Source organism: Anomaloglossus baeobatrachus, chromosome 12 (assembly GCF_048569485.1).
Source record: "Anomaloglossus baeobatrachus isolate aAnoBae1 chromosome 12, aAnoBae1.hap1, whole genome shotgun sequence".
Taxonomy (NCBI): Eukaryota; Metazoa; Chordata; class Amphibia; order Anura; family Aromobatidae; genus Anomaloglossus; species Anomaloglossus baeobatrachus.
This window is the reverse complement of record NC_134364.1, coordinates 55,952,663-55,967,476: the sequence shown is the minus strand read 5'-3', so window position 1 is coordinate 55,967,476 and position 14,814 is coordinate 55,952,663. Positions and strand designations below refer to the sequence as shown.

Here is a 14,814-nt window from a genome sequence, read left to right as displayed (position 1 = left end):
AGGTGGGGCTCAGGTCAAGTCTGGATGCCAAACCGAACTGTATCTAAAACTCGGATGAACTTGCCATGTCGAACTTCCATGGCTTCACTCATCTCTAGTTGTAATGTAACAAAATAGGTAAAAATCAAAGGGCCTGAATACTTTCGCAAGACACTGTATATAGCTGCAGGATATCTATCTATTCTATCTATCCTTTTCTATATATCTAACACCTTCATGTCATCTATATATGTATAGCTGTATAATATTGCTTTTTTTTAACTTTTGAGATGTGTGCCTAAAAATCAGACACCACAAGCATGGTCCATGTGCCGGCCAATTTTTTTTTCTTACACCCATAGACTTGCATTGGTGAGTCATGGCTGATATACGTGGTCATACACAGCATGCTGTTATTCTTTCCTCAGCTCGATTACAGCTGAGAAAAAAAACTTGCAGATTAATAATATCTCAATGAAAATTGTTGAGGGCAGCGTGATGTTTTTCTCGCTTTGCACTACCCGTTTTTAACCGCAGATGTGAGAAAACCCTATAGGTGCTATTGACACGAATCTCTCACTAGATGTCAGTAACAACCCATCCAATCCACACAGACAAATAAATTAAATCATAAATGTTGTGTAATAATGAGAAATAACACCGGGAAAAAGTATTGTACACATGAAGAAAAAGAGGTGCAAAAAGCCATGGAAAGTCATGACACCAGTTGAAATCTATTAGTAATTAGAAAACAATACTGCCACTTGGTGAAATATAATATCAGCTGGTTCATCTAATGACCTGTAAGAATGTGTCTTATTACCAAGCTGCCGCACAAGAAACATCTCATAATGGGTAAAACCAGTGAGCTGTTTTAAGACCTTCACAACCTTATTGTTGCAAAACATACTAATGGTATTGGTTACAGAAAAATTTCTAAACTACTGAAGGTTCTAGTATGCGCTGTTGGGGCCACAATCCAGAAGTGGAACTGACATAATTTTACTATACAACATGTGAAATACTGGGAGACTATAGTCTGGTCAGATGAGACCACAATTTAACTCTTTGGATGGATAATACATACCATGTTTGGAGGCCAAAAGGCAAACCATCCCAAAAACACCAACAGTGAAGTTTTGAGGTCAGAACATTATGGTGTGAGGCTGTTTTTCAACATACGACACTGGCAAACTTCATATAATTGGAGGAAGGATGAATGGGGAAATGTACCAAGCCGTTATTGATACAACTCTGCTGCCATCTACCAGGATGATGAAGATGAAATGAGGGTGGATATTGTATGCAAGAAAATTATCCCAAACACAGCTGGTCTCAGAGAAAGAAAACAAAGCTGCTAGAATGGCCAAGCCAATCACCGGAAATGAATCCAATAGAAAATGTATGGAAGGAATTAATGCTCGGAGTTCCTGTACCGCCCCGGTGTTAGTTGGGAGTTAAGCAGCCTGATGTTAGTTCCTCCAAAGGTAGGGGAAGGCCCTGGGGCTCAGGGTGTTGGTGGTTATTTGGGAGCGCAGGGTGCCGGGGCTAGGGTACTAACTGTGGGTAGTCATGGTGCTGGATGAGGATTATAAAGGACACGCACATGCTGCAGGTAAACCAAATTCTCTGTGTGCCGCTGCGGGAAGCCCGTCCAGGTTACCCGATATCACCGGTGTCACATAGTAATCCGGAGCCTGCCTCCGTGCACAGTTTCGTGTCCGTGTGGGTCCCTCTAGCCTGAAACTATAGGGTCCCGCTCTTTAGTTTTTAGGTGAAGATTTGCTCCCAAGGGATGGCACTTGGGACTTCAATGGGTTGCTTTCTCTTGAATACCCTGTCCCCCACGGTGTGCTGATGCCCTCAGTTTCTGAGCTAGCTGGGAAGGTCCCTGAAGGTCCCGTTCCTCTTCAGGTTAATTGCCAGGACGTTGAATCGGCTCCTGACCTAGGGTCCTGTACCCCGTTGTGCTCGGTACTGGTCAGTTCTTTTGGGCTTTCTGGTACCGACAGTCTTCCTAGACTATGTCTGTTGCACCCTTATCTAATGTCACTGCTACCGGTCCCCGACTCCTCTGGTCCTGGACCACTGTCTGCGACCCAACCTCTGTCCTTCTAGCTCCCCGGGAGCTAACACAACCCAGTTCCTCTCTCTTTGAGGACTCTCACTAAAATCCCCTTATTTCCCTCTTATCAGTCTGCCTGACCCTAGGTGGGTGGCCCTTTTCCAGCTGGACCAACCCACTGGTGTGTCTGACAGGTCATTATAAGAGGTGTTGATTGGGATTTGTGGTGCTGATGGAGGTGACACCGGTTTCTGGGAACTTGGAACCATGGGGGGTAGGTCCTGTATCCTGAGGGAACAGGATGCAGTTCCCTGTAGCAACCTGATGTATTCAGGGGCACTACATTCATAGGAGGAGCCAAGACCTGCAGAATGTGAGGAGAGTTTGTGTGGAAGAATGGGCCATAATCAAACCTGAGCAGTTCAGGAGGTATCTTGTAGCTGTCATCACCAATAAAGACTTTTGCTCAAAGTATTACATTTCAGTAAGTGTGTTCAATACTTTTTAACTGTTATTTCTCATTATTACACATATCTAAATTTATGGACATCTGTAGTTTGATTTCTTTTACCTTTTGTAGACTGGATGGGTTGTAACCGACTGATAAGAAATCCATAATAATATAACAATGGTCTGCACTCAGACTGAAGCAGATGATGGTGCACTTGAAAAGAGGGCGATGCCCTAGAGTCATATAATTATAAATTCACTACACTCACATTTGTAAATTTGCAAAGAGTGAGAAATAATTTATTGGAGCAAAGTGGTCAAGCAACATCCAACGACGTTTCGACCCACCTGGGTCTTAGTCAAGTCGCTGTATAGTAGGTGACTGAAGGGTGAAGGATGATGTGCACTGTGGCACTGAAGTATGTGTAAAAGGTGCCTTGAGGATATATGTGGTTTGCAAGCGCAGCAGCGCTGTTGCCATTGAATCTCGTTTCCTCAAACATGAGATTCAATGGCAACAGCGCTGCTGCGCTTGCAAACCACATATATCCTCAAGGCACCTCTTCCACATACTTCAGTGCCACAGTGCAGATCATCCTTCACCCTTCAGTCACCTACTATACAGCGACTTGACTAAGACCCAGGTGGGTCGAAACGTCGTTGGATGTTGCTTGACCACTTTGCTCCAATAAATTATTTCTCACTCTTTGCAAATTTACAAATTTGAGTGCAGTGAATTTATTATTATATGATAAGAAATCCATGTCATTAGCTCCTTTAGAAATATATTTATTTAGAAAATTGATGACCTGTTCAATACTTATTTCACCCACTATATATATATATATATATATACCGTAGGTTAAGTGTGCAACTTTTGCATCTACATAATGCCCACTGGGCAAGGGGCACTTTAGGTTTAGAACACTTTGCATGGATCCAGCAATGATTTTCATCTATGGCTAACAAATGGCAGATAAGCAAGTCTAGAGAAGCAGGATGAGGTACTATATGGTTAAATCAGTACCAATTGCGGCAAAATGTTGTCCATGAAAGGCTTCGTGTTGGGAACCCAATATTTATCCTTTCTTGTGTCCATAGGTTTCTTGCATTTTTAGCCCTCATAGTGCACACCAATACACAAGTAATAAACACACTTGTATATGTTGAGGGGTCTCTTCTTGTAGCTACTGCTTGCAACAGTCTGTACCGGGGCAAGATTACTGCTCTCACAGGAGTAGGAGCTCATGGTTGTGGCAAACAGAATTCTCTTTAATGATGAAGTTGCGCAGGACCAGGCACAATTGATAGCAGGCACCTTCTTTTGTAGACCAAGGCAATGACTTATTGTTTTCTGGTAGTGGTGTCATTAGGCTTTATGTTTAGTGATAAGCGAGCGTGGTTGACACTGTTCAGTGCTCGATTGAGCATCAGGGTGTTCGGGCACTCGCGGAGCTCGGCTGAATATCGCGTGTGCTCGGAGTCTTCTCTAGAAAGCTCTCAGACATCTCCATATTACTATCTTCTCCCTCTTAAGCTATACTCACATACATTTTTTTTTTTTTGCTGCAAAATCATTAACAAAAAAACCCCAAACACTTGAGAGAACTCTTAGTATAATTTTCTATGACAAATTCAGTTTTGCTGTTCATATGAGGAGTTTTTTGAGCATTTTTAGTTTGAGGTTTTGAAAACACCTAGTAAGACAGGGGTGGGGTTTGGGAACCTTTTTTCTGCTAAGGGCCATTTGGAAATTTCTACCAACCTTCGAGGGCTGCACAAAATTATCCACTTGAAAATTACCCTAATATGTCTGGTCAAACAACTTAACCCTCCTCTACTGTGGTGGCTGGAGCTGCTTCTCTTTGGTGCGGCTGTGATGTTCGGTGGTATTGATTCTCACAACTGGTTTTCCAGGTTTGTCTTGGTCTAGCGCACAGTCAACCCTTTGTGATAATAAGTTTTGTAAATCATATACACCACATTGGAGACGCTGTATATAAATCACAGGAGACATAGGGGCACATACATCACAGAAGGGGCTTGGGCACATACATCACAGGGGGGACTGAGGGCATATGAATATCATATGAGGGCTGGGGCATATATACATCACAGGAAGGGCTGGGGACATATACATCACAGGAGTTTCTGGGGGCATATATACATCACAGGAGGGGCTGGGGGCATATACATCCCATCAGGGGCTTGGGGCATATAAATCACATCAGGGGCTGGAGGCATATACATCACTGGAGACGCTGGGAGCCTATACATTACTGAAGATGCTGGAAGCGTATATATCACTGGGGGCTTATACATCACTAGAGACGCTGTGGGCGTGTAGATCACTGGAAATGCTGTGGGTGTGTACATCATTGGGTGGCGCTGATATATCTGGGGGGCACAGACAGCACTGGGGAAGCATGGACAGCATGAAAGCACTGGGGGAGTACACACAGCACTGGGGGGCACACAGCACTGAAGGTGTGGGGAGAGCTGTGGGGGTGGCACACAGCACAGGGGGTGGGGGAACAGCACTGGGGGGCACAAAACACTGGAAGGCACGTACAGTATATGGGACAATTGGACTGGCAGTCCTCATCTTCTGTGGGACGGGAGGGTACCCTGGCACTGGCCAGCATGAGGATCTTCTCCTTCAGTTTATGCACGCACCAAGTTCAATAGTGAACGCTTTGTGGGCGCGCTCGCAGCACACATTGGGGTTTAAAGGTCCAGCAGCCATCAAAATATGGCTGCCCCCTGAACACTGCGGACCCTCGTTCTGGTTGAATCCACTTCAAACTAGGCATTGTCTTATCAAAAGGCTGCAAAGAAAAAAAAAAAGAGCTTTTAAAAAAAAAAAAAATTCCGTAACTTTTCAATACTACTTCAGAAAAAGGAAAACCTCCCAAAACTTCCCCAAATAAGGAGCCTCAGAATTTTTATGAGCATAGCCTCAGTAATGGTTTCTGCTACACATGGTCTCCTGACCTTTCCTTTTCAGCTCCAGAAAATCTAGTCATTTACCATCACTGATCCTGACACATGACTATGACTGCTCCAAATTGCATAAACCCAGGGGTTTATTTGCAATCTACGCCCCTAATATTATTTGGAAACTTCTGCATAGAGAACTAATGTGGATAATTCCCTTTCCTTAGGCATGACTGGTCCTTGTTCACACAAGCTATGGCGGTTGCCTTGTTGCGTGCCTGATTACTTATACACCAAAGGGATTGGCGAAGAATTATTGTTGAGTTTTATAGCAGCTAATTAATGCATTAATATGTTCTTTATCTCTTCTAGGAAATGATGTTGTACTGAGTAACGTTTTTTATCCACATTCAATCAACATGTCAACCTACATGCACAAGGAATTTTCTCAGCTGCAGCCAATGCAGCATATTGGACACTCCAAAGCAGATATCAAAAATTCCCCATCTGGTCTACAGTCTGCTCTTGAATACAATGGCAATCAGAGCATCATGCCAGTTGATCAGAGTCCAGTGTACATTCCTTCTTCATACATGGACAACCGCCATGAATACTCCTCTCTGGCGTTCTGCAGCCCGTCAGTCATAAACTACAACGTTCCCGCAAATTCTAGTGATTCAGAGGGTTCTGTACTGAGACAGACTATGAGTCCAAGTGTACTTTGGAGCGCTCCAGATCATATGTCTCCTGTCACTTTGCATTGCCAGTCTTCATTGCTATACGCAGAGCCGCCAAGGAGTCCATGGTTTGAAGCCAAACCAGAAGAACACATGCTGCCAATTACCAGGTGAGCAAAAAGCTATAGGGACATACATGTTGGTCCTTGGCAAAAATGTGGACTGCGATTTGCATGAGCTTTTCCCTGAAGAAGCATAGGCGAAACGCGCATTGGAGTGTGTGGCAGGAGAACAGGCAAGACTCTATAATGCAACTTTTTCTCATAAATCTATTTTTCAATGTACTTATTTATTGGGATTGTGCAGTATACGACTTACTATTCCGATATTTATCTTGGATACCAGCTTAGCGTGGGCTCCCTGCACCCGTAACCACTGTAAATATCGGGTAACTAACCAAAGCGCATTGCTTGGTTACCCGATGTTTATCCTGGTTACGGGGGCGGGGAGCCAGAGAGCGCATGAGCAGCGAAATCCTACGGATCGCGCTGCTCAAAAAACGTTACATGATGCGTTGCTCCCACCCAGCGGTCGGTTAAAAAACGACTAACAATAAGGAATAACGTTTGGAACACCATTCTAAGTCTGAACTGGGTGCAAAAACCTAAAAAAACATCACTATGGGGAGATAAGGTATGCACACCAGTGACTATGTAAGGGGAATACATGGAATAGCAGAAACTGCTGTGTGAATACTGACTTAAAAAATCTAATAGCTATATCTCTTGATTCATATGTTCATGGCAGTAATGCAGATTCCATTTTTCACATTTTCACTCTTGCATATAGCTATTGAATTTTTCATGTCAGTATTCACACAGCAGTTTCTGCTATTTCATGTATTCCCCTTCCATAGTCACTGGTGTGCATACCTTATCTCCCCATAGTGATGTTTTTTTAGGTTTTTGCACCCAGTTCAGACATAGAATGGAGTTCCAAACGTTATTCCTTAATGTTAGAAGTTTTTCGTTTGTGAACCCTCCCCAACCACACCTATTACCAATCCATATCATACGCATAAATAGCCTGGGTCTCAGCTTCCCATACACGGTAAGTTTTTTAACTGCATGAGAGGACACACACAAGCTAGGGACCCCAACGTAGAGAAATACTTTGGCGTAGTGTTGGGGCTCTATTGCATTGATCAATTCAATAGCTAAATTTCTCTTGATTCATATGTTCATGGCAGTAATGCAGATTCCATTTTTCACTCTTACATATAGCTATTGGATTTTTCAAGTCAGTATTCACACAGCAGTTTCTGCTATTACATGTATTCCCCTTACATAGTCACTGGTGTGCATACCTTATCTCCCCATAGTTAAAAAACGACTGACCACTACGCAGCGGATGCAACGCAGCATCATTAGTCACAATCCGTCACTAATAGAAGCCTATGGGGAAAAACAGGATTCCTCCAAAATATTTTGCAGGATACCGTAATTCCTCAAGGCTACGGATTGTGACTGATACAAAACAACGGAAGTGTGAACTTAGCCTAAGTCATATGCCAGTCCTTTATATTGACCACACATGTATTTATACATATAAATGAGATCTCCTCTGAGACGTCTACTTTTCTAATCTAAACATATCCAAGTTTTCCAACCTCTCATCATACGGGTGGCCTCCATTCCTTGTAGTAGTCTAGCTGCCAGCCTTAGAATTGACTCTAACTTCTTAATATCCTTTTTAAAATCTGGAGCCCTAAACTGGATCCCATAGTACAGGTGTGGCCTTACAAGTGATTTATAGAGGGGTAACAATATGTTGGGATCTAGTCTCTCTTTTTATACACCCTAAAATCTTGTTTGCTTTAGCAGCTGCTGCCTGACATTGAGTGCTGCTGCTCAGCTTATTTGTAATAAGAATACCCAAGTCCTTCTCCTGTTCTGTAGTTTACTTCCATTTAATGTATATGCAGTTATAGGATTATTCCGTCCTAGGTGCATTACTTTACATTTATCAACATTAAATCTCATTTGCCAAGTATCTGCCCATTCTGACATCTTATCCAGATCGTTTTGTAATATTGTACTATCAAGGTCAATTTTTAATATCCTACATAGTTTGGTGTCATCAGCAAAGACTGACACTTTACTATCAATCCCATCCACAAGGTCATTAATAAAGAGATTAAAAAGAATTGGTCCTAGCACAGATCCCTGCGGTCCTCACTGCTGACTATAGCCCAATTAGAGAATATACCATTTACGACGACCCATTGCTTACTGTTTTTAGCCAATTCCTTACCCATCTGCTTTTAGTTTCCCCTAGTCCTTGCTTCTGGAGCTTCATTACAAGACAGTTATGTGGCACAGGATCAAATGCCTTTGCAGAGTTCAAATAAATCACATCACCTGCAAAACCAATATCCAGATTTGCACTTACCCCCTCAAGAAACCCAACATGTTGGTTAAACACAACTTAACCAGCATGGATTCAGAAAAGATATCAATTATTATATTATATATTATTATATTAGTCTCTGTAATATACTGTTGCATGCCGTCTCTTAAAATACCCTTATTAACTTTGCACACTGGGCGGTAGTTGCCTGGATCTACTTTCTAACCTTTCTTAAATATTGGTACCGCATCAGCAATCCTCCAATCCTGAGGCACCAACCCTGTTACAAGAGAGTCTAAGAAGATGAGATATAGCAGTCTGTCAATTCCTGAGCTCAATTCTCTCATTGTCCATGGATGAATGCCATATGGCCCGGGGGATTTGGCAATGTTTAATTTACTTAGACGCAGGAATACGTCTTCTGTTAAATTAGTTATTTCAGATGGTGAACTTTTGATTTTTACCTTGTTGAATAATTCCTGGAACAGTCTGTTCCTTAGTGAACAGGGATGAAAAGTGCCTGTTTAATATCTCAGCCTTTGCTTTGTCCTCTAAAATTATCCTGTTATAATTTTTTATGGGGCCGATACCATCCTTTGTTTTCCTTTTGGCATTCATATATTTATAACCTTATGGGATTTATTTTAATGTCGTTGGTGATTTCAGTAACCAGTTTTGTTTGTTAATTTCTTTTTCTACATTTTCTATTGAGAATTTTATACTCCTGAAATTATAGTTCTGTATTCTCAGCCTTCAAGATTTTGAATGCCCTTTTGTTTTTGTTTTATTATGCTTTGCACTGGCTTATTTATACATAGTGGGTTTTTTCATTCCTGGACAATTTGTTATAAGAGAGTATAAGTTTTTTTTACAGGACTCTAGTAGTATATCCTTAAACCTACCCCATTTATGTTCAGTTTTCTGAGTTACCATGACATTGTGTCAATCTGTACAATTAATATTCAAAGCAGGAGAGGAGAAGGGATTAACGACGTGCATTCGCCAGAAAAGATGTACAATTGTTGATAAATTAATAATTCTTTTATTCCATAGGTCTATGCATTTAGAGGTATGGAACCTCTTCCTCAGGACCAAAATAGTATTGTTGATATTTTGGTCCTGAGGAAGAGGTTCCATACCTCGAAACGCATAGAGCTATGGAATGAAAGAATTATTAATTTATCAACAATTCTACATCTTTTTTGGCGACAGCGCGGCATTAACCCCTTCTCCTCTCCTGCTTTGAAGACTCATCCATGTGGGGCTGTGGCAGCCACCATTATCTGTATACTATCTGTGGTGGTTGTGACCCTCACAACCACATTAGGCGAGTGTATATTATTAGACATTGCCCCTCTGTTTATCTGGGAAGACCCTATCAGCGCTTCTGTTTTCTAGTTTTAATCTGAACAATTAAGATTTTCCCTTAATTTGTTGAAATCAGCTTTTCTAAAATTCCAGGTTTTAGCATTTCCCATTGAAAAAGTAATTGAATATTACTTTGAAGCTTACAATATTATGATCGCTGGTGCCCAAGTGCTCCCACACCTGTAGATCTTTAATTGTATCTGGTCTATTTGACAGGACCAAATCTAGCAAATTATCTCCCCTCGTCGGTTCAGCTACCACCTGAGAGACGTCATTTTCATTAATTGGGGTAAAGAACTTACAGCTTTTAGCACAACCAGAAGATTCTATGTCCCATTGAATTTCTGGATAGTAAAAATCCCACATAAAAAGAACCCGATTATTATTATTTGCTGCCCTTTTCGTTTGTTGCAGCATTTCACCCTGTACCTGTTCAGGTATGTTAGGAGGCTTATAGCATTTTTCCATTATTCCCCTCCCCATGTACATTTACCCATACTGACTCTACATTGTTGCAGTTCCCCCCAAAGTCATCACTGAGTACAGGTCTTAAGTTAGATTTGATAAATGTACACACCCCTCCACCTTTTTTGTCTTCCTGTCCTTCCTGAATGTAGTATAACCCTCTACGTTTGTCACCCAGTCATGGCTCTCATCCAGCCAGGTTTCCATAATGCCCACCAGATCGTAAGCCATGGTTGACATAAGTGTATCCAATTCATTCATTTTGTTTGCAAGATTTTCATTTGCCAGAAGACATTTAATAATATTAACACATTTCTTACTCCTCATCTCCCTACTTTCCTTGCATTTCCCAGCCCCTCTAAACCCTTGTTGACCCTTACAGTCTCACACTCTGTCTACTCTATCTATTCTCTTTTTTTTTTTTTTGCACAACTGTTCTCTTCCCCCCCCAGATTCTAGTTTAAAAGCTCCTCCATCCATCTGACCATTCCCCCCCCCCAGCGCAGCGACCCCCTCTCCATTGAGGTGCAGCCCATCCCTACCGTAGAGCCTGTAGCCGGCTGAGATGTTGGCCCAGTCCTCCATGAACCCAAACCCTTCCTTCCTGCACCAATTTTTAAGCCACTTATTTAGCTCTGTTTGAGGGATTATTTTTCCAGACTTTTATTTTCTTCTTCTAACACGTAACATATGCATTGAGATATCTTCCAAAACATACACCAAATCTATCTGTAGGGCCTATAAAGAACTTTTTATTACAATGGATCCATAAGGCTACTAATGCCACTGTATGTGTGGCGCCCCTGAGGCTTCCGTCGCCACAGGTCATTGCACCCCACCAGCGGTGTGATGCCCCATTCTGGGAGAGGAAGAGAGTGAACTCCGGTCCCCTGGTAAATCCACACTACACCCATTGTTAGGCACATACTAGGACCAGGGAAAGTGGCAGGCAACCCTCCCATGCTGCATGCTGGGAGGGGTCGTAAGACCCATCCCTGCTCCTATAGGTTACAGCTTAGCAACTGGGAGGTGGGAGGAGCCACCAGAGAGCAGACAGAGATAGGAAGGTCAAGGTTAGTCAGTTCCCTCAGGGAGTGAGAGAGTAAGGAGTGAGCATGTAGTTGAAGGAGAAGAACGAGAGAAAGGAGGGAGGAGGAGGCCTGCTGGGAGCAGGCAAGGAGGAGAAAGAAGAGAAGGAAAGAAAGGGTCGCAGGGCCGCGGGTAGTCCTGTAGGTACCACGAGCAGTCCTTGTTGGGTACCGAAGCCGAGGGCCTAGAGGCGCTACGAGTAGTTGCAGGCTGCGGTGGCCTGGTCCACATTGACATCGGTGGAGTGATTAAGCTGCGACAGGGGACGGTCCCTAGAGACTGGAGGAGTGCAAAGACAATCTCCAAACAGTAAAAACCGAGGCCCAGGGACGTTGTAAGCTCCCAGGGCCAGAACCCATAGCAGACCTTCAGAAAAGGGGTAATCAGCCGACAGGTGACCCCCCAGCCTGGAGGCTGTAGTGGAGGCCAAGCCAGGTCCATCTTAACTAAGGCAAGGCTAGCGAAGACAGCAGAGAAGGAGACACTAAGAGAAGGGTACCGGATTTCACGCTCTGAATCACCCAGAAGGCGGAGGTCCCTGACAGAGGTTCCAGCAGTCCAAGGGTCCTGCTACCCTGACAAGAACTGTGAGTAAAGAACTGGAACTGCACCCTTGAAGTGGTCTCTGTTATTTCAGCTGCATAGACATTCACAAGCACCAACTGTGCTCCGGGCATTGCTCCACCTGTGGGGAGCAGTACCACCATTGCTGCCATAACATCATCCCGGTGGCCTCACACAGCAGCGGCGGCTTAATAGCCGCATACCACAGGTGGCGTCACGAACACAAACTTTATTCATCAAGACACATAGTCTACTGACACCCACCAGGGCCACGGAGCCGGGCCCAGCCACCACTGACTACCACCGGACTAGTCCGGCCCGGCACCGGGTGTCCCATAGCCCTCGGGTGGGCGAGTCAACTTTGGCGTCACGAACAGGATTTCGTGCCCGGTCTAACCGGGTACTGTGCGCCTGGAGAACCGTGTGACAGACTGTGTACTTTACTGAGAAGCCGCCGCCATTAGCGCTGCTGAGAGCGGGAAGAAGGGGGGCGTGCAAGAAGAAAGGGCGCGAAGAGAAGCCCCGCCCCCTTGTCCAAGAAAAGAGCGCGAAGCGGTGCCCGCCATGGAAGGCGGAGGAAGAAGCAATGGCGACTAGACAAGCTGGCCGACTGGCAGAGAGAGTCTAAACGCCCGACCAGCAGATAAAGAAAATGTACCTGATACTAAGCGGAGCGGTGCCGGCCGTGATGGGCTGGGCGCCAGTCTGGCGCCAGTTGCTAGTGCAGCCTCCGGCCCCGCCTCCGAGAAAAAAAAGGGAGCAGCCGAGTGGCGTGGTCGAGCACTCGAGCAGTGTTCCAGGCAGCATTCCCCAGGTCGGAAGCATGGCGGAGGAGCTGCAGCAAGGTGCACCAGGGACCGGAAGAGTGGATCCCGAGATGGACCTGCTGAGAGAGGAAATGCGAGTCCTGGCCCGGAGGCTGAGCAGCGTGGAGGTGGAAGCGGACCGGCAGAGGGAAACACCGCTGATACCGGAAGGCCTGGGCCAGTGGATGGATGCCGCGGAGCAGCAACAGGGTGAGCTAAATGAACCCCCGATCCGTCCGGACCCATGGCCCCGCTACGCGCCCCCGACCAGCCTCTTCACCGACCCCCTGGCCCTCCCTGCCAGCCCCGCTGACGCCCGGTGGGGCACCGGAGGCCTGCCTGAGACCCCCGCAGACGGAGCCTGGGGAGGGGTGGACCCGGAACAACTAGTGGGCCCCCTGCCGAGTCCCCCTGTGAGCCTCCTGGGCATGGCATCCCGGGAGTGAATTGGGACGCAGCGCCCATAGAAACCAGGGGACTGCAGCGGCCACTGCTCCCCAAGGAAACTCCCCTGGCCAACGAGATGACGTGCCGGAGGCTGGTGGTCGAGTACCAGAGGGAGCGGGAACTCCGGGAGGAGAAACGGAGGGCCCGAGAAGTCGCCAATCTGGCCTCCAAAGAAGAGGTCAGGAAGGCTCTGAAGGGATCCGAGTGCCCAGTAAGACGGGGCACCGTGGTTCATTTCCGGCAGAAAGGCGGCTGGGGCTTCATCCGGGAGCCCGGTCTGGGCAAGGACGTGTTTGTGGCCCGGAGAGACATTGAGGAGCACCTGCCCAGAGGCCACCCAGGGCGCGATGCCAAGCCGGGTGATGTGGTTGAGTATGCCCGGCTGATGGGGGACCGCGGGTGGTATGCGCTGCATGTGCGCATTGTGCAGGAAGAAGCGGCCCCGGAGGAACCGGAGTGGCGCCGCGCCATGCCATCTCGCAGCGATTCCCCTGTCAGCAGCAGCCGCAGCCCTCCCTCCAGACAGACCCAGGCCGCAGAACATTGCAGCGGGCCTACAACAGTTACCCAGGAGACGCAGACCAGGATCTCCATGGCGTGTGTGATGCAGGGTGCCCGGCCGAAGCAGGGCCCTAGAGACCACAGCAACAGCCCCCTGCAGACAAGCAGCCCTCTGCAGCAGCGCCGTGCAACGCCTACAGGCAGCCCCACTCCAACCCAGGCTGCAGGACAGCGCCGAAGGTCAGGGACCAGTGCTCAAGGGATCCAGACGATGATCTCGTCGGCGTACCTGCTGCCAGGAGCCATGCCGGAGTGGGACCCTGATATCTATCCTCGAGAGTAAGGAAGATGAAGAGCTGCCAAACTGTACATAGCCCCTCATTCTTTTTGAAGAAGTCCCTCGTGTTTTGCCCCTGATTCTTTTCGAAGATGACACCCTTTCCTACTGTACTGCCCCTGATTCTTTTTGAAGACGTCACCCCCCCATGTTATGTGTTACCGGGCCACTGAACTGGAATGTGGGCCCCGGTGGAAGTGTATGTGTGATGTCCTACCAGGCCACTGGACTTAGTGGCTGGAATGTTGTTTATATGTCTTATGTAACCAGGCCATTGGACTTAATGGCTGGTTGATTATGTCATCTTGTCTGATTGAAAGAAACGAACTGCCGGGCTACTGGACTTGTAGTAGCCAAAAATGTAATTAGTTGCACCCGTTGTGCCCCCTACCAGAATTATGGGGGATTTGCCTGAACCGTGCAATGGACTGGAAGTGCACACTTAGAGTTTTCTTTATAAGAAGTTCGCAACGTTTATGATATGTGCCTCCCATAAAGGGAAGAAATGTTTTACTGTTTTATGTTATTGCATACCAAAAATGTTTGTAGTTTTTCCACTTGTTTTGTTGTTTTTCAGCCCGAGGACGTGCTGGGATTTTCTGTGGGGGAGTGTGGCGCCCCTGAGGCTTCCGTCGCCACAGGTCATTGCACCCCACCAGCGGTGTGATGCCCCATTCTGGGAGAGGAAGAGAGTGAACTCCGGTCCCCTGGTAAATCCAC

General features: G+C 46.0%; 1 protein-coding gene across 1 annotated transcript in view; it reads left to right on the top strand.

The window, feature by feature from the left end:
* The window catches only part of ESR2 (estrogen receptor 2), a 79,599-nt gene that overhangs the window by 13,981 nt on the left and 50,804 nt on the right, over nt 1–14,814 (top strand). Inside the window, exon 2 of the mRNA XM_075330785.1 lies at nt 5,804–6,278. Within this exon, the coding sequence (XP_075186900.1) occupies nt 5,851–6,278 (428 nt within the window). The 5' untranslated portion in view covers nt 5,804–5,850. The remainder of the gene's footprint in view (nt 1–5,803; nt 6,279–14,814) is intronic.